The sequence below is a fragment of the Cetorhinus maximus genome, chromosome 15 (genome assembly GCF_964194155.1).
Source record: "Cetorhinus maximus chromosome 15, sCetMax3.hap1.1, whole genome shotgun sequence".
Lineage (NCBI taxonomy): Eukaryota > Metazoa > Chordata > Chondrichthyes > Lamniformes > Cetorhinidae > Cetorhinus > Cetorhinus maximus.
The window spans coordinates 20,193,444-20,212,535 of NC_135893.1; the positions used below are offsets into that span (position 1 = coordinate 20,193,444).

The window sequence follows — 19,092 nt, forward strand, 5'->3', positions numbered from 1 at the left end:
ACTAAGTGCGGTAGCGGGTGTGAAAAAAGCAGCTTTACCTGCCGGCTACAATGGTGGGTTTTCACGCTGTATCATCCCGTTCCTGGTGCGTCCTGCATTGTTAATAATGCTTCACAGGAGACCCTCCGAATCGTTGGCGGGTGGGCTCGGATTTGCCCGTCACGTTGTGACCTCAGCGCTTCCTTGCTCCGGGCACCGTATTTAAAGTGCACCAGAGCGCAGCCTACTTTATGCCTTCAGATCAGGACTGCTCCATGCAACAGATGGCCCCGAAAGCAAAGAAGACGGCAGCCCCCAAATTTAGTGACGCCTCTCTGGGGCACCTGCTGGGTGCAGTGGAAGACCACCATGATATCCTCTACCCCCCCCCCCCCCGGCCATAGGAGGTCCACCAGAGTCACCAATCCAGCCTGGGAGACGGTGGCAGTGGTGGTCAGTGCCACTGGAGCACAGAGGAGGTCAGGCATCCAGTGCAGGAAGAGAATGAATGCTTTCATCCGTTCCGCCAGGGTAAGTCAACCACCTCATCACTCTCGACTCACACACTCACAAACCCATCACACATCCACAGGATCTCACACCTCAAGGGACAACGCCACAAACACACACACACACCCTCACATCTCCATCAGGCTCATATCTTCTGGAGCTCGTGTTCTCATCCTGTCCATGGTTCTGCTCACCACACAAATATTTCAGGCAGTGCCATGCGTCTGTTCACTCCAACTGTTTTCCTGCAGGAGAAACTGGCTCACAACAGTAGGGAGAGATCCAGATAGGGGGTGGAGTGTCCCACATTAGGTCCCTCACTCACTTTGAGGAGGGTGCCATTGCGCTGACTGGTGAGGACGTGTACCGTGCCTGTGGCGACGATGAGGTCGGCGACGAACACACACATGAGGATCCTGCACCATATTATCCCTTTCTCAACACAACTGTGAGTGCTCTCTCTCTTTTGACTCTGCTGCCATGCACTAATTATCTCTACTTTGGTTCACAGGGAGCTCTGCCAAGTGACTGACGCCCTCAACCAGCCAGTCCCTCAGCTCCATCCAGGTTTCACCTTCAGCCAAGAAGACACCTCCTCCATTGAAGGACTGGAAATAAGCAGCCTGGAAGACCTATCACAGTGCTTACCCACACCCTCCATCAGCGCAGAGACACACACACTGCGGTGGAACCTAGATATAGAACAGGCTTTGGTTCACAATCCGGTGGCCACCACACAGATATGTGTCCGCAGCAGGAGGAGCAGGTGAGCTCCCCAGCACTCGGAGGACTGCTGGGGAAGAGGCATCTGTGAGGCCCAAGTCAAATGATGAGCCTCTGGATTTGGTCTTCCAACTCATCGTGGAGAGTCAGCAGAAGGTGGGGGAACATCACGCAGAGCTGTTGGAAGCCCTCAACAGAGTGGCATGCGAGTCAGAGGAGTGCATCCACCTGCTCTCTGATGATGTGGTGCCCAATGTGCATGCATGGAAGTCTCCAGGGGAAGGATGGCGGATGTCATGGAGACCCTAGTCCAGCAGTGTGCAGAGATGCATGCAGACCTGCACTCCATCGTGGTAGCAACATGGCCATGCGAGAGCAAAACGGGGCACCTCAACATCCCTGCAGGAACTCCTTTCCCTCAAGGAGTCAGGCTGGGGCCTTTGGGCACCCAAAGGGAGGAGCAGCGGCAGCTGGAAACCCCCTGGGTCATCCATTCTGGAATCTTAGAGGATGTCTGCAGCCTCCAAGTCCTCTTTGCCTGTGAACCCCTCAGCCTCGTCTTCTGTCACTGCAGAAGGAGCAGCTGGCCTACAGGAGCACAGCCAAAGCAAGCTGGGGTCCTCAAGGCCTCGACTCTCCAGAGGACACATGCCAAAGTCATCAGAGGAAGCAGGGCCAACCATTGCACAGTCTGTCACCACCCCTGCTGTGGGTGAGCAGCAACTAGAAGAAGTGGTAGGCCTAGAAATGTTAAGAAATTCTGAAAACGTGGTTGCACAGATGAACATATTTTGTCACTTTATAATCTGAAAATATATTCACTTTCACTGAACAGTGTGTAAAGTTGTCTTTCAGCTACATTGACAGGCTTCGCGAGTCTTCCCACTGCATCCACCCACCCCCCACCCCAGCAGTTCAGCTGCACACAACCAGACCACAAGTGATTCTGGAGGGAGAGGTTTATGTTAGGCAGGGCCTTTTGGAGCCTCGTGCAAGCACTCTCTCACATAAGCGGAACCTTCATCTTCATCTTACTGTTCTGAGCATTTTCAGTGCTGTCTGTTGGGGTTCTCTTTCAGTTGTTCATCTGAGCTGGCCTGCATCTCCGCCCACCCACTAATTGCACTCCCAGGCAGCAACTATGCTCTACTCACTTCTGATTTCTGTGAAATGGTGGTTGTCAAGCTCACCTGTCCTTTCCCCTCCCCCAGTCACCCATGTCCTTTCCCCACCATCACTCTGGACCCCCTGGCATCACCTTCCACCTTCCCGCCGTCACCTACCAATCCGAATCCTTGTCTTTCCACGATGTCTAGGTGAATGAGCATGTTCCCTACCTTCCTGAGAATCCCACCCCCATCCACATTGACCTCCCTGACCTCCTCCTCCCCATCACCACCAGGGTCCGTGTCTGCCTCCGAGTCCCCACCAACCACCCTAACTGTCCATTCTACTGCTACCGATGCGCTCTCACCCCCCCCATCTTACTGGCTTCCTCTGCTCCCTCTCATACTCACCATTCCCTCCTACCACGCCGACCCTGAGTTCGCTCCCCAGAAGGCAGTCATTGGCTCCATAGACCCCTCCCTTGCACTTGCACCTGGACATTACCCCCATTCCCTCCTCCACCTGGACCATCCCCCCTCTGAACTCCCTTCTCCCCACCCCCGGCCACCTTCCTTTTCCTGGACACCTTCCCCTTCGAACTCCCTCCTCCCCCCAGGCACCTTCCTCCCAATGGACGTCTTTCCCCCCTTCAAGTTCCCTCCCTTACACCTTTCTCCCCACTTTCATCCACCTCATCACTTGCTGCATTATCTTGTGTTACACTCTCCTCCCCTGTACTCTCCACTCCCAACCTTGCACCCCGCCGACATCTTTGCACCCCGCCCCCCTCAGCCACTCTCCACCCCAGCCACTCTCCCACTCACAGCAAGATCTTCCTCCCCGTTTTGCCAATCGTCCATAGCAGCCCATGGCGAAGACCGCGATGTTCCGAAGCATGAACGGGGACCTCCCACCTTCCGTAAGCTGCTTCACGGCGGAGCCATGTTCATGACAATCCGCCCAGCATGTGATGCACGTGTTCCTCCAGGGTCCGGTAGCTGTAAGGCTCCAGCATCATCATCTCCTCGGATGTCCGTGATCTGAGCAAGTCCCGTCTTCTGCATGTCACACTTGTCGAGACGTGTTCTGGACCAGCATGTTTTCCCGCCGGTGTAGCGGTAAATTGGCTGTGGGGGACGATTCCAGTTGGGCCTTCCTCTACCTGGATGCAAATCGGGTTCATGCTGGCCTCTAATGGGATTCACGTTCCGCCATGGTAGACACCATTGGATGATCCTTCTGTGCTTTCATGCTGGAGTGAAACTGATTTCAGCCCCTCATCTCCCCGCCCACCATGACACCCGACACCAATGGGACCAGACGATTCCGCCCATTGTTTCCAGGTCATGTGGTAATTCTTTCCTCCATTGTAAAAGACTCAGCGGATGTGGGGTTTCAGTGGAATCCAAATTTCTAATCCACTGAAACCCCACATCCGCTGAGTCTTTTACAATGGAGGAAAGAATTACCACATGTGTTAAAACTGTTGGCTACAGGCTGTAAATGGTTCCTGTGATTAGCAAAGTGTGAGGAGCAGTTTTTCTGAATTGTTGATCAGTCTCAGGTGTTGCATTGACTGCTGTAGGGTAGCCCAGGGTCAGTAATTTGCTCCTTAGTTGCTCCCTGTCATACAGCTGTGACGCTTTTTAACCTATCATCATTTTATGATTGATTTTAACATGCAACCCCATTTACCTATACAGTGGCCAAAGAACTGAAATTGATAATGTCTTTATTGGTGATGTGTGTGAGAGGATGCTTAGTGTGTTGCTACTACTGCATTGCACAATAAAGTTATACTTGCACCAATATTCTTTAAAGCTGCGCTGCCACTCTAAGTGCTTCACCGTAATTTGGTTACCCTTCGGTTCAGTTTTGGTCCCTTTACCTAATAAGGATATATTTGCTATGGTGGGAGTGCAGCAGAGGTTCACAAGACTAATTCCTGTGTTGGCGGGACTGACCTATAAGGAGAGATTGAAGAGATTGGGCCTGTATTCTTGAGAGTTTAGAAGAATGAGAGGTGATCTCATTGAAACTTATGAAATTCTCAAAGGGCTAGACTGGACAGATGCAGAAAGGATGTTTCCTCTGGCTTGGGGGGGGTGGTTCTAAAACCAGTTGTCACAATCTCAGAATATAGGGTAAGCCACTTAGGACTGAGATAAGGAGGAATTTCTTCACTCGGGATAGCAAATCTTTGGAATTCTCTACCTCAGAGAGCTGTGGAGCTCAGTCATTGGGTATGTTCAAGGCAGAGATCGATAGATTTCTAGATACTAATGACATTAAGGGATGTGGGGATAGTGCGGGAAAATCGTATTGAGGCAGATGCGCAGCTATGATCTAGCTGAATGGCGGAGCAGAATTGAGGGGCTGAATGGCTTACTCCTGCTCCTATGTTCCATTGGCAGCAGTACTGTACCCCAGTTAAAAGCTCCAGTTACATACCATGTTTAGAAGAACAAAACCTAGAATGAAGTTGCTGAAGGTTTCTTACCGTTTAGGAGTCACATCCCTACCATTAAGCTTCCTTGAAATTGTGTTATTAACAATAGGATGGGAATGTTGTACATTCTGTGAAGGTTCATGCTGCATGTTTGACTCTTAAATGTTGCTTTCTTTGTTCATGCTGCCCTGGAACCAGCTGCACAAGGTAACAGGTTTAAAATACAAATTTATTGTTCCATTGTCTTTTGGAAGGTGCAAACATGTTTTCGGCTTGTGCAATAAGGTGGAAAATCTCCTTTGGTAATGTACGAGTTGTCTGAGAACTGATTTGGGCTTCAGACACCTGTTTTGTTAATGTTCAAATTTTAAAATGTGATATCTACCAGCTTTAATTGATGGTTGATCAAAGAGCATCTCATTTTGTGTACAATCCCTTGACTTGGAGGGCTTGTGGGTGGCAGTGGGGGGTGCGGGAAGAAGATTGCACAGTCCCACAGATTGAATCTAGGTGACCAAGCTAATGAATGCCTGACTGCTACTGAGATATTACCCACAGTGATGTAAAGCCACTGTCCTAGTGCACGTGTGTGGGGTGATGTGTTGTGTTGTGATGAGATTTCTTCTTTGTGTCCATTTTCTGACCGTTCATTTATTCTGACAGATGGTCCGATGGGAATGTTCATGAAGCGACTGTCCTCTCAGCTGATCCTGCTGCAAGCCTGGAGCTACCAGCTACTCAAAATGTTCTATGATGCACGTAAACCTCGCAGCCACTCAAAGAATGAAATAACAATAGAGAACCTGGCCCGAGATGAGTTTAACCTGCAGAAGATGATGGTGATGGTGACAGCATCTGGAAAGGTAATTGTCCTTGAGCCAGTCTTGTGTTGTCTTGTCTCCCCTTTCTTGCCCAGGTACTGCATTTTGATGGTTCATGTTTCCACATGAGCTAGTGGCTGCTTAAAGCAGTGAATGTCAGCTCATTCACAGTCTATCACAATAGCACCTGATCCTGTCCTCGGTTGGTCCCATGAGTTTTCCAGCATGAATCACTGGATTATAACAAAGAGAAGGTTTTGATATGAAGCTAGAGCATTTTGTCCACTCATGCTTGGCATTAGATCATTTTTTAAAAATTGTACAGTGGAGGGTGGTACTTTGGATTCCAATATGAGCCCTATATCCTGGCATAGAATTGTTTTGAATTGAACCTTGGTATATCTAAGTAATTTTCTGGCTTCATTCAACTGCTCCTGGATTCTTTACCAGGTTGTTCACGGTCTCAGGCTGCTGCACATACTTTCATTTTTGATACAGACCTGAATCTGACTGCCATATATCCTGTGATGACATCTATCCTCCAGCAAGCATTATGCCTTTGTGCTGCTCTCTCATTGACTAGTTTATGTCACTGAATCTGCCAGGCTTGTACAGGTAAACCTGACCATTTGCCTCATAGTCTTTTTGAATGGGAATATGAGGGAAACTTGGTGACTGGAAATTCATGTAGGGGTTCCCAAGGAATTTCTAGTAGGAGAGTCGGGTCAGTTATAAACACAGCACAATGGCCTGGAATAGCCAGAGACTGAACAGGTAGCCTGAGAGTGAGAACAGACCTGGGAACGGATAGATAGATCAAAGTCATAATTTATTTCACTGGCCACTTGCACTTGTATGCATCAAACCTGCACAATATGACCTTTTCTATTCTTCCTCCTCCTCTAATGCCATCCTTCTGCTAAGAGACTATGGACTTCATTCCTGCTCTCGGTGGTAGTACTATGTAGCGCTGACAGAACTTTGGCAATATACAGCTGGTCGGTGAGCATCTGCCAACACCTCAGGTGTTCACCAGTTCTAACCTGTTTTGTGTTTCCAGTATTTGCATATTCGTTTCATTTGACTGTGTCCCTGGCATTCTGTAATGCTTCCAGAGCTGATTTAGGATTTCTTTTGTTCCTCTGTGCGCTCTGTCTGCAGGTTTTCAGTGCTGAATTATTTTTTTCCAGCTCTTTGGAATCGACAGTAGCTCTGGGACCATTTTGTGGAAGCAATACTTTGAGAATGTGAAACCAGGATCCTCCTTCAAACTGGCTGTGCAGCGAACAACTGCTCACTTCCCCCACCCACCACAGTGTACCCTGATCATCAAGGACAAGGTCAGAGTGCAAACATTACCAATGAGTCACTTAGTGGACTTTTGCATCATATAATCTTATCATCAGAAAGTAGCTTCAGCTTCAAGGGTTTCATGATTCCTGACACTCAACAGTGCCTCTGTTCTGGTGCTGAGCGTAGTCACAATAATTATTACTAGAGGTCTAAATATGGAGGTTTAATGGAACTTGACCAAATATCCTATCTATGTTTCTGTAATGTTACATGCTTGGGATTAATATTATTATACCATAACTTTCTTAATATTAGCCCACAAGCTTGAAGTACATTGCCTGAAGTTTTTCCTAAATATGTTATCATTTGACCTTAAAGGTGTATATGGATCTGTAGATTGGAGGTGATAGCTATTGTCTCCAAACGGATTATGGTCATTTGTGGTTTGCTTGTTCAGAAGGATTGGAGGTGGTTTGTCATAAAAAAAATACAACAGATTTTGCAAACTTGGGACATTTTAAAACGTGCCACAACCAAAGGAGCAGCTTTTGAAGGACAGTCACTCTTCTAATTTAGAAAATATGGCAGAAAATCTGTGCACAGCAAGATCCCATCAAAAAGCAAAGACATTATAACCAGATAATTCAGTTTGGTGATGTTGATTGAGGGATAAGTATTGGCCATGATGCCAGGAAGAACGCTCTTTTTTGAATAGTGCCATGCATTTGACAGAGAGACCAGATGGTGCCATGATTTGCCATCCGATCGAAGAGATAGCCCCTCTGACGGTGCATCACCCCCTCAGTACTGCCTCTGGATGACGCATCACTCTCTCAGTATTGCCCCTCCTGACGAAGCACTCACCCAGTACTGCTCCTCTGATGGCACAGCACTCCCTCAGTACTGTAGGATCTGGTTAGGGGGTGCAGGGTAACTGCTTTTGGAATCAGTGATATATGGAGATGCGCTCGCAAATCAGTCCTTGGAAAAAAAATTTGGTGTTTCTGAGGGCTGAGCTCCATTCACTGTCTCTATGCCCGCCATGCAACTGTGAGCAGGCAGTAACTGGAGAAACGTTCAGTGCGCTTGATAGCCAGCATAACATTTGACAAACACATTGATAGACCAGTCACCTCCACTCTTCACTTTCTATGAAGGGTTCAAGTTAAAAAATAAAATACTATTCCTACCTTGTAATTAACATAGGATAAGCTATCCCCTTTCCTCCCCCTCTTCACCCAGGAAACCAGACTCAGTTCTCTTCATGTTTTCAACCCGATCTTTGGAAAGCGGAGTCATGTGAATCCACCCCTGTTAACCCGGCCTATTCTTCAGTCTTTGCTACTTCCGATTATGGACCAAGATTATGCTAAGGCCCTGCTCCTGATTGATGACGAGCTCAAGGTAATTCTGCATTGCGTTTTGAGACTGATTTGGATTCACAGTGCTGTCATTCACCGCTTTGTCAATAGTAATTAGAGTGGTGATGGCAATGAGTCATAGTATGTTAAACCATGGGCTTGACTGATTTTATTGTACAGCTGCTTTAGTGGCTCTATTTGGATCAGTAGGATGCATCGTTGATCCATCTCAGTGCCAGGACAGGTACCAGACTTGTGCTAATTACCCAAGTAATCACAGAGCTAGATTACCACTCAAACCACCAGTCGATGTATGTTTGAGGTATGCTTAGGAAATGTGTTTTGTCTCCTTTTATCACCCCTGCTTTGTACTGGCTCCTTGTTGACATTGAGTTCCACTGTCATTCTTCATGTATGTGCCTCAGCAGTGAGTGCTGGCAGTCTGTTGAACTGCAGAGGGCATCACAGTGAGCCTATTCTTGACCCCACTCAATGTCACACTTGCACTGTCGCTAGTTAAGTTATCAGCAACAGGAATCATAACTGATTATCTACCTCCCTAACTTGGGTAGGTTCAGTCTATTAGTAGCTCCCTGACTGCCACAACTGTGTTCTCCCTGTCAGCTCTCCATTTCTGTCAGTTCTGTACTGAATATTGTCTTATTACAAAGTGAAAACAAAGAGTGGCTCTAGTTTTGCTATTTTATCTCATTGCAGGTGACTGTCTTTCCCTCCAGTAGAAACATCCTGCAGCAACTCCAGGACTCTGCACCCGTGATTTTTTTCTACCTGGTGGATCCTGTTTGGGGGAAGTTGAATGGATTCCGTCTACACAAGGTAGTGTGGTCAGTTTATAAACTGTGTGCAAACAATTTGCAGTCTCTCTGATGTCTTATGTTCAGGTTTATTCCTGTCCAAAAGTGTTTTAATTCTAATCCAGGTATAGCACAGGTAGACCTATTTAATTGTTGAATTCAGGCATTCTTTTGTATAAATATCTGTTGACATGGGTAGTCTGGGATCCAGAGTGTGGTCTTGGACAGTGTTAAGGATATACATTGGACTTCTTTCTATGAAGGGATGTAAAACAGCATATAATAAATGTAAAACTAACTTAAGTCTTCCAAGATTGTGGTTTAAAAATTCATTCTTGGGATGTGAGAAGTGTGTTGGTATAACTGAGTAGCTTACTAGGCCATTTAAGAGGGTTTTTAAAAGTCAACCACATTGGCTTTGGAACTGGAGTCATATATAATCCTGACAGGGATGGCAGGTTTATTGATACCAGTTTTTTATTCTGGGATTATTTGTCCAGGTCTCTGGATTATTAATCCAGTAACATGATGTACCTCTGAACTCTGGATTACAAGCCCAGTAATGTAAGCAGTACACTAATGAGCCCTCGATTACTAGTCCACTAACACCAGTACACCACTGTACCCAGGATTTCTAGTCTAGCAATGTGCAGTGGTGTACATCAGCTACAATATACTTGCAGTGTGAGGGACATAGCATCTTCTGGTGAAGGTGTTGCAGTGTTCTGTTCCTTCAGTGATGATTTCCCCAGGGTGAGTTGTACCAACCATCCCCCTACACTATCTGGGAAAAGGTTTAAATTTTGGAATAGCTGGGGAACATCAGAATTTATCATGAGGTCGAAGTGTAATGAACAGGTTAACTTCAGGTTTGTTTGAAATCAGTGGAAGTGAAATCCAGCTTTTGCTGTCTGTGGAAGTGGTGTTTGAGGGCCTGTTCTCATTTTCTGTCAGCGAACAATTTAATAGTGACTACAGTCACTTCCTTTTCCTGCAGGATCTTAGGACGGAGGAAATCTGGGAGGTGGTGATTCCGACAGACACACAAAAAATAGTGATTGTGAAAGGAAAGCGGTCGAATGAGCATGTGCACTCACAGGGCCGGGTCATGGGAGATCGCAGTGTCCTGTACAAGGTACTGGCAACAGGGTCAAGTCAAACTCCCATATGTGTAGCTTCAGAAAATTTAATTTTGAATACTGTACAAAATGAAAAATTCTTGTTTTAATTTGAACATTAAATGTATATTTGTGGCACTTTGCTTGAACATGCTGTTGCCCATGGCATGCCGTTGCTTATGGCATGCCATGGAATAGTCAACACTGATCTCATCTGCAATTTGATACAAATCGTTTTCTCTATCTTGGCCTCACTGTTAAAGTAAAGCACAAATTGCAGGCCAAGGGTCAAACCTGAGGTCAGTCTGGGGTCGGTCCAGACAACATGTGGTTTGTCTGAGGTCAGTCTGGATTTACTCCGGATTGCACTCTGACATCCCTGGGTGGCTAACTGAAGAGCTTCAAAGCAAGAGACAAATATAGGCTGCCTGCATTCGTTCCTGGCTGGGAAATGTAATTGGATTTTGTCTTTTGGTTTAATTTATGGACTGATTTGCCAGTTGTCAGACTCTTCTTTGTTACCTGACAGCTAAGTCTTGTTTTCCAGTATCTCAATCCCAACTTGCTGGCAGTGATTACTGAGAGCATTGATACACACCATGAACGCACCTTCATCTGTGTCTACCTTATTGACGGGGTGACTGGACGAATCATCCACGAATCTGTGCAGCGGAAAGCAAGGGGGCCAGTTTACGTTGTGCACTCGGAGAACTGGGTGGTGGTAAGGATGTGGAATGGGATAAATGGTGGGTCAGTGGGTATCCGTTCCCCCTGAATAAATGATTGTTCCTAGCTCAGACACTCAAATCTCACCTGAGTGACCATTCAGCAAATTGACTTCAGGATTCTTGTCTTACTGAAATCTCCTTGCCCAGCCTCCTCTGCCTTGCAACCTTTCTCTGTGTTAGTAAAAACTTCCAGGAAAACCATTTTTTCAATTGTTTCTTTGGTTTCCCACCCTGGCATTCCCTTCTGTTTCTCTACCGTTCCATACGCACTGTATGTGAGGAATGCTATATAAGTGTAAGAGGTTCCTGTGTCTTGGGGAATTAGTTTGTTGTGGTGGGTATCATAGCTGAACCCGATCCAGTCTTCAACTGACTTCCACCCAATTGTGTTTCCAACGGGAGCTGTTGGACAGCAATTGGTAGGAATAAAGGTTGGTTCAGGATTCTGAGCATGTGAACCTGGGGTTAAATAATTTAAATAATATTGGGATAGAGCGATGGAGAGGCTCCTCTTTGTCACAGTTGTACATTTTTAATCTGCTGATCCTATATTTAAGTTTTGTAGAAAATTGGCATTTTTTAATGCGCTTGTATATGCAGCAACTACCCCCCCACCTCTCCCGTGTGTGGGCCGCATGCTATAATGTCTCAGCTACAGGCACAAACTTCCACTGTTAGATGACATGTGACTTTTTGGGAGTGATCTATAATCAATATGCCTGTGTTGGGCATCCTATTGGTGGCTCAGACGCTGTTCCTTAAAGGTTGAAGAAACCACTTGTCCTGGTGTATACTGTTCCTTTAGGTGCAGTTTATCAAATTAGCTTCTAGGCACTGTCCAGACTTGGTGTGTACTCTGTGCACCAACCTTAACCCTATTCTCTGCTGTTCCTTTGCCACCACTAGTACCAGTACTGGAACACAAAGTCCCGAAGGAATGAACTGACTGTTTTGGAATTGTACGAGGGAACAGAGCAATACAACAGCACAGCATTCAGCTCACTCGATCGTCCCTTCTCTCCCATCGTCTTTCAGCAGTCCTACATCTTCCCGTCAGCCATCAGTCTGGTGGAAGCTACAATCACAGAGAAAGGGATCACCAGCCGCCACCTGCTGAGTAAGTGATATTTTGGGGAGATGGTGGTGTAGTGGTAATGTCACAGGATGAGTAATCCAGAGGCCCAGGCTCTTGATCTGGGGACACAGGTTCAAATCCCAACACAGCAGCTGGTGGAAGCTAGTCTCAGTAATGGTGACCATGAAACTATTATCATAAAAGAAAAATACTGTGGATGCTGGAAATCTGAAACAGAAACAGAAAATACTGGACAAACTCATCAGGGCTAGCAGCATCTGTGGAGAGAGAAACAGAGTTAACGTTTTGAATCCGTATGACCTTTCTTTGGAGCTGAAGAGAAGTGAAACTATTATTGATTGTCATAAAAACCTATCTGGTTCACTAATGTCTTTTAGGGAAGGAAATCTGCCATCCTTACCTGGTCCGGCCTACATGTCATTCCGGACCCACAGCAATGCGGTTGACTCATAACTGCCCTCTGAAATAGCCTAGCAAGCCATTCAGTTCAAGGTCATTTTGGGATGGGCAACAAATACTGGCTTTGCCTACGATGCCCACATCCCATGAAAGAATATATTTTTAAAATCAACACTTGGGCAATATCGGGGAGCAAATAACTGATTGTGAGTAGGGATTGTGTGTTCTGGGCTAACAGGAGAGATTCATTAGGATGATGTCAAGGTTGGCAGGTTTATTTATGAGGAGTGAGAAAAAAACTAGGATTTTGAAGAGATTTGATACAGGTGTTTAAATTTATGAAGGGTTTTGATAAGGTAAAACTGTTTGCATTGGATGGTTAATTGATTGTTGGAGGGCATAAATTGATCATAAAACTAAAGGAGAGTTTGGAATATTTTTTTCTATGGAAGGATTACCAGAACTTGGAAAGCCTCACCAGAAACTAAGCAAGCAGAATCATAATTTAAAAGAAGAGTAGATAAGTATTTGGAAAAAAAAAAAGAGTTGTTCTAAATAAATACCTTTTTCAGAGAGCCAGCGTAGGTATAATGGGCTAACTGACCTCCTGTGCTCTTAAGATTCTATGATTCTATATTGTTGCTGGTTGATGGAATTGGATTATTTTGTGCTGTCCAGTTAGTCTCTGACTCTAATGGATGCTTTTCTGTCTTGCAGTTGGACTGCACTCTGGAGGAATTCTTTCTTTGCCAAAAGCATTTCTGGATCCTCGACGCCCAGAGGTTCCATCTGAGCAAAGCCGGTGAGCTGACAAAACTCTCTTTTCTATGAGACAGGATTTGTCAGTGGGGTAGGGCCAATGTCAAAAGTGCAATATTTGGTGGCATATATTTGGATGAGTAAATGTAGAACAGAATTCAATTAATGCAGTTAAGTTTGCATTTAGCTAGTCTGTTATACTGTTTTGTAAAACCTGAAATTAAAGCCAGTTTTTCTTAATACTTTTATCTTTTTTCAGGGAGGAGAACTTAATTCCATACGCTCCAGAACTCCCAATCCGATCAGAGTGGTACATCAACTACAATCAGTCTGTTTCCAGAGTACGGGGAATCTACACAGCTCCTTCTGGTCTGGAGTCCACATGCTTGGTCAGTATGCAGCCCAACCTGCCACTAGTCACAGCTTTGTTGATTTATAATGCCTTATATCAAATGAGTAGGAGAAGGTCATTTGGACCCTTAAGCCAATCATAGGATCAGTTTTTTACAGTCAATTGAAACAGGCAATCTAGGTTATGACTGATAAAATGTTTTTTATTGAGGTCGTTTCTCATCTGATAGACGACTGCTGTCATAATCCACAAGATAAATAGGATGTTGTGAAATCCTTGCAATCAAAGCTGCTTTATTTTAAATGCATCTGGTGTTCAGATCATGCCATACATTGTGTATATTTCTTTTTTTTCTTCTTGCTTGACTCTGTTCCAGTTTAATAATGAGAATTTTAGTGTTGCAGACTTCACTGCTAGTTGGATGATATTACTTAACAATTTGATGGGGGATCATTTTGGCTGAACTTGCCTGACCCCTCCCCTTCTCAATCCCCAGTAGAAATATCGCTTGGGCAATGCTGGGTGTTCGGACTTTCTAATCTGTGTTGTCCATTTTGTGGGATCAATAAGGGTGACAGTGGGTCACTAAAGAAGCATCAGTACAGCACTCCAACATAAGAAACATGGGTCAATCAAACTTAAATAAGCTCAATATATGCAAGGTTGTCACCAGATGGGAACACATCCCAGTATGGCAAGTGCCTTTGCGCACCGTAGTATAAAACAAATTATAATAATGATGCACAGTACAGTGTCATACAAATACTTGATATTCACAATCATATTATAATTTAATTGCCATCCTTATATGCCGTAGTGCCCAATAGTTGCACAAGTACTCAACTGTGCTGACGGACATTGCATATTCCCTTTTCAGAGCCACCCGGCCACTAACAAGGCTAGGGAAGAGAGGCAGACAGAACAACCTACCCCTCATGGGCTGTGTCCAATCAGTACCTGTGCTAAACTGCGTTACAGTCTGATCTTCCATATCCTCAGGCTAGTGAAGTGATGCCTATTTATGGATAGGGACATGTCACTAATTATCAAAGAACCTAAGTGGGAACGGAATGACTGACATACTGGAGTTAACTAGTGAGTTTGTTTTGTTCTGTTTCAGGTTGTTGTCTACGGACTGGACATCTTCCAGACTCGAGTTTACCCATCAAAGCAATTTGATGTTCTAAAGGATGATTATGATTATGTGCTCATCAGCAGCGTCCTCTTTGGGTTGGTTTTTACAACCATGATCACAAAACGCCTTGCCCAGGTGAAGCTCCTGAACCGAGCTTGGCGATAGATACCATCGGCACAGAAGAGAGTAGTTGTCTTGTAGTAGAGAGGAACAGAAGATGGGTGCAACCTTATCAGGGACCCCGGTGGAGTTGATGCTCTTATGCCCATGTACATACTATGTATATTTTTTGTAACAGTCTCATTATGAGAAGCAGGGTGATGGACACTTTCAAGAGTAGATTTTTAAAAAAAAAATTGGTTTCATTGCTGTAAAAAAAAATAATTGAAGCATTTCTATTGATCAGAAATTTTTTTGAGGTGAAAGATATTTTTGTTCATGCAGAGCTTGGAGCAAAAACGGGAGCTGTTGAAAGTGAGATGTTATGATTAATAGCAAAGCTGAATTTGAAAGTTTCCCACTGCTGCGCTTTAAATCTTTTAGCTTTTGTTGTGTTTATGGAGCTAGTTGATATTTGATAATAGAACATGGATGTTGCATCTGGCTCAGGTTCCCCTTTAAACACAAGTGCCAGAGACTAGTTACATTGCCAGAATATCGGACGGAAAACTTGGTCTTGTATACAGTTTAAGTTGTCCGGCGTTCTGGTGTTCCTTTTGGTCTGATGCTCCATTGTGAGACAGGTTTAGAAATCTTTTTGAAAGAGCTTGTCTGCAATGCTAAAGCACTGCCACCAGATGTTGCTAGACTTTTTTTTGTCTGGATATGCACTGGATCCATAAGGAGGTATTCTCCATCTTTGGGCATTATCTTCAGTCCCAACACTTCTAAATGGACTTGGTCATTATTGACTTGGCATCTTTTATTTTTAATGCCATGATTATGTTGTCTTCTCTCCATGTAATGAACAATCCCACTTTACGGTGTTACATGTTGATGGTTTTTGTGAGGAGTGGTTGATAGTGGATTGCTGATTGATTACTTACATGAATTTGAAATAGTTGCTGTTAATTGTTTTAATTGAAATCTTGAAGCTTGTGTAGGGTGAGTGTGCATGTACCTTCAGTGTCACCCGACAAATGCCTTGAAATACAAAAAAATTCTGAAAAATTTAACAGTTGCAACTTGCAAGTGTACCCTAGGAATAGAAGATTTTGACTGTTTCTGATTTTAAGTTATGGATGTTTGATACTTAACTCCTTAAAAACCTTGACAGGATTTTAGAGCCAACTTAAAATGTGCAATGGATGAATGAGTGAACAGGATTAAAGCCTGATCTGTGAATAGCTGAGATTCTAATCATGTGCCCAAGTTTTAGCATTGTGTTGCAGGAAAGGGAGGCTTAGAATGATGGTACTAAGCTTTTCCTGATTAGTTACATGTCTTCTCTCCCATTCCTGTAATTCAAGGATAGCCACATCAAAAACATTGATACTTGAAACTGATACATTGAAATTTGTTAAATAGTAAGTACTAATTTATGTTTCATGGGTTGTTTTGGAAACCACTAAATAAAATGTTACTGCAACATTCAACTTGCTTTTTTTTCTGAGCTGCAGGTGATGTAATATTTGTAATAATGAAATGAGCTTCCACCACCACTTGATATGAAGATATCTGGAACTGTATTTTAAAAGCAGTTTGTACATTAAATACATCAGTAAACCAGGAAGGTCCCACAAACAGCAATGTAATAATCAACCATGTTTTAGTGATGATGGCTGAGAAAATTCTTGGCCAGGGCATCTGTGGAAAACTCAATAGAGCCATGGGATCACTTGCAACACCTGAATGGGGCAGACAGCCCCTTTGATGGTGCAACACTGAAATGTCAACCCAGATTACGTGCTCAAGCCTTAGTACGGGGTTCAAACACACAGCAAGAGTGGCTGACACAATGTAAAAGTGACAATATTAATTAAAGATCTAATTTAAAGGGAGGTGGTATAGTGGTATTGCCACTGGGGACCCCGGTTTGTATCCCACCACAACAGATTGTGGAATTTGAATTCAATAAAAATCTGGAATTAAAGTCTAAGATGACCATGAAACCAGATGGACATGAAACCAGATGGACAGTGAACCATCTGGTTCACTAATGTCCTTTAGGGAAGGAAATCTGTCATGTGACTACACGTGACTCCAGATCTGCAGCAATGTGGTTGACTCTTAAATGCCCTCTGAAATGGCGTAGCAAGCCACGGCAAACCGCTAAAAGGTCAATAAAAAGGAATGAAACAGGATGGACCACCTGACATTGACCTTGGTACTGGAAATTACAATGGCAAACTGAGCCCTGTCGACCCTGCAAAGTACTCCTTACTAACATGTGGGGGCTTGTGCCAAAATTGAGAGAGCTGTCTCACAGATGATTCAAGCAACAGCCTCACATAGTCATACACATAGTTGTACTCACGGAATCATACCTTACAGATCACGCCCCAGACAATACCTGGACAGTGTCCTGGGCAGACCTACCAGAGGTGGTGGCACAATGGTACACAGTCGGGAGGGTGTTGCCCTGGGAGTCCTCAACATCAACTCCAGACCACATGAAGTCTCACGGCATCAGATCAAACATGGGCTAGGAAACCTGCTGATTACGACGTACCACCACCCACCTCAGCTGATGAATCAGTACTCCTCCATGTTGAACGCCATTTGAAGCAAGCACTGAGGGTGGCTAGGGCACAGAATGTACTCTGGGTAGAGGACTTCAATGTCCATCACCAAGAGTGGCTCAGTAGCATGACCACAGACTGAACTGGTCGAGTCCTAAGGACATAGTTGCTGAACTGGGTCTGCGTCAGGTGGTGAGGGAACAAGAGGGAAAAACATACTTAACCTAATTTTCACCAACCTGCCTGCTGCAGATGTATCTGTCCATTACAGTATCAGTAGGAGTGACCACTGTACAGTCTCATCTTCACATTGAGGATACCCTCCATTGTGTATTGTGACACTACCACTGTGCCAAACGGGATAGATTTTGAACAGATCTAGCAACTCGACTGGGCATCCATGAGGCATTGTGGGCTATCTGAAGCAGCAGAATTGTACTCAACCACAACTGTTACTTCATGGCCTGGCATATCCCCCACTCAACCATTACCACTATGCCAGTGAATCAACCCTGGTTCAATGAAAGAGTGCAGGAGGGTATGCCAGGCACAGCACCAAGCATACCTAAAAATGAGGTGTCAACCTGGTGAAGTTACAACACAGGACTACTTGCGTGCCAAACAGCATAAGCAGCGAGTGATAGACAGAGCTAAGTGATTCCACAACCAATGGATCAGATCTAAGCTCTGCAGTCCTGCCACATCCAGTTGTGAATGGTGGTGGGCATTTAAACAACTCACTGGAGGAGAAGGCTCCACAAATATCCCCATCCTCAATGATGGAGGAGCCCAGCACGTCAGTGCAAACAGAAATGCAGAAGCATTCGCAACAATCTTCAGCCAGAAGTGCTCAGTGGATGATCCATCTTTGCCTCCTCCTAAGGTCCCCAGCATCACAAATGCCAGTCTTCAGCCAATTCATGTCAATCCACGTGATTTTTAAAAAATTTCATTCACGGGATTTGGGCTTTGCTGGCTGGGCCAGCATTTATTGCCCATACCTAGTTGCCCTTGAGAAGGTGGTGGTGAGCTGCCTTCTTGAACCACTGCAGTCCATGTGGTGTAGGTACACCCCAGTGCTGTTAGGAAGGGAGTTCCTAACGTGATATCAAGAAACAGCTGAAGGCACAGAATACTGCAAAGACCATGGGCCCTAACAATATTCCAGCAATAGTACTGAAGTCTTGTGCTCCAGAACTTGCTGCATCCCTAGCCAAGCTGTTCTGGTACAGCTACATCACTGGCATCTACCCAGCTATGTGGAAAATGGTCCAGGTATGTCCTGTACACAAAAAGCAGGACAAATCCAACTCAGCCAATCGCCACTCCCATCAGTCTACTCTCGATCATCAGTAATGTGATGGAAGGGGTCATCAACAGTGCCATCAAGTAGCGCTTGCTTAACAATAACCTGCTCACTGATGCTCAGTTTGGATTCCACCAGGGCCACTCAACTCCTGATCTCATTACAGCCTTGGTTCAAACATGGACAAAAGAGCTGAACTCCAGAGGTGAGGTGAAAGTGACTGCCCTTGACATCAAGGCATCATTTGACCATGTGTGGCAACAAGGAGCCCTAGCAATACTAGAGTCAATGGGAATCAATGGTAAAACACTCTGTTGGTTGGAATCATAGCTAGCACAAAGGAAGGTGGTTGTAATTTTTGGAGGTCAATCATCTGAGCTCCAGGGCATCACCGCGGGAGTTCCTCAGAATAGCGTCCTCGGCCCAACCATCTTCAGCTGCTTCATCAATGACCTTCCTT

At 44.9% G+C, this 19,092-nt stretch overlaps 1 protein-coding gene across 1 annotated transcript in view; it reads left to right on the forward strand.

The window, feature by feature from the left end:
* Nucleotides 1-16,240, forward strand: part of emc1 (ER membrane protein complex subunit 1) — a 29,244-nt gene extending 13,004 nt beyond the window's left edge. The window contains exons 13-22 of the mRNA XM_078558027.1: nucleotides 5,432-5,631; nucleotides 6,780-6,929; nucleotides 8,125-8,286; nucleotides 8,961-9,080; nucleotides 10,056-10,193; nucleotides 10,724-10,897; nucleotides 11,811-12,021; nucleotides 13,117-13,201; nucleotides 13,418-13,547; nucleotides 14,631-16,240. Coding sequence (XP_078414153.1) covers nucleotides 5,432-5,631; nucleotides 6,780-6,929; nucleotides 8,125-8,286; nucleotides 8,961-9,080; nucleotides 10,056-10,193; nucleotides 10,724-10,897; nucleotides 11,811-12,021; nucleotides 13,117-13,201; nucleotides 13,418-13,547; nucleotides 14,631-14,810 — 1,550 coding nt within the window. The 3' untranslated portion in view covers nucleotides 14,811-16,240. The remainder of the gene's footprint in view (nucleotides 1-5,431; nucleotides 5,632-6,779; nucleotides 6,930-8,124; nucleotides 8,287-8,960; nucleotides 9,081-10,055; nucleotides 10,194-10,723; nucleotides 10,898-11,810; nucleotides 12,022-13,116; nucleotides 13,202-13,417; nucleotides 13,548-14,630) is intronic.
* Nucleotides 16,241-19,092: the final 2,852 nt, after the last annotated feature.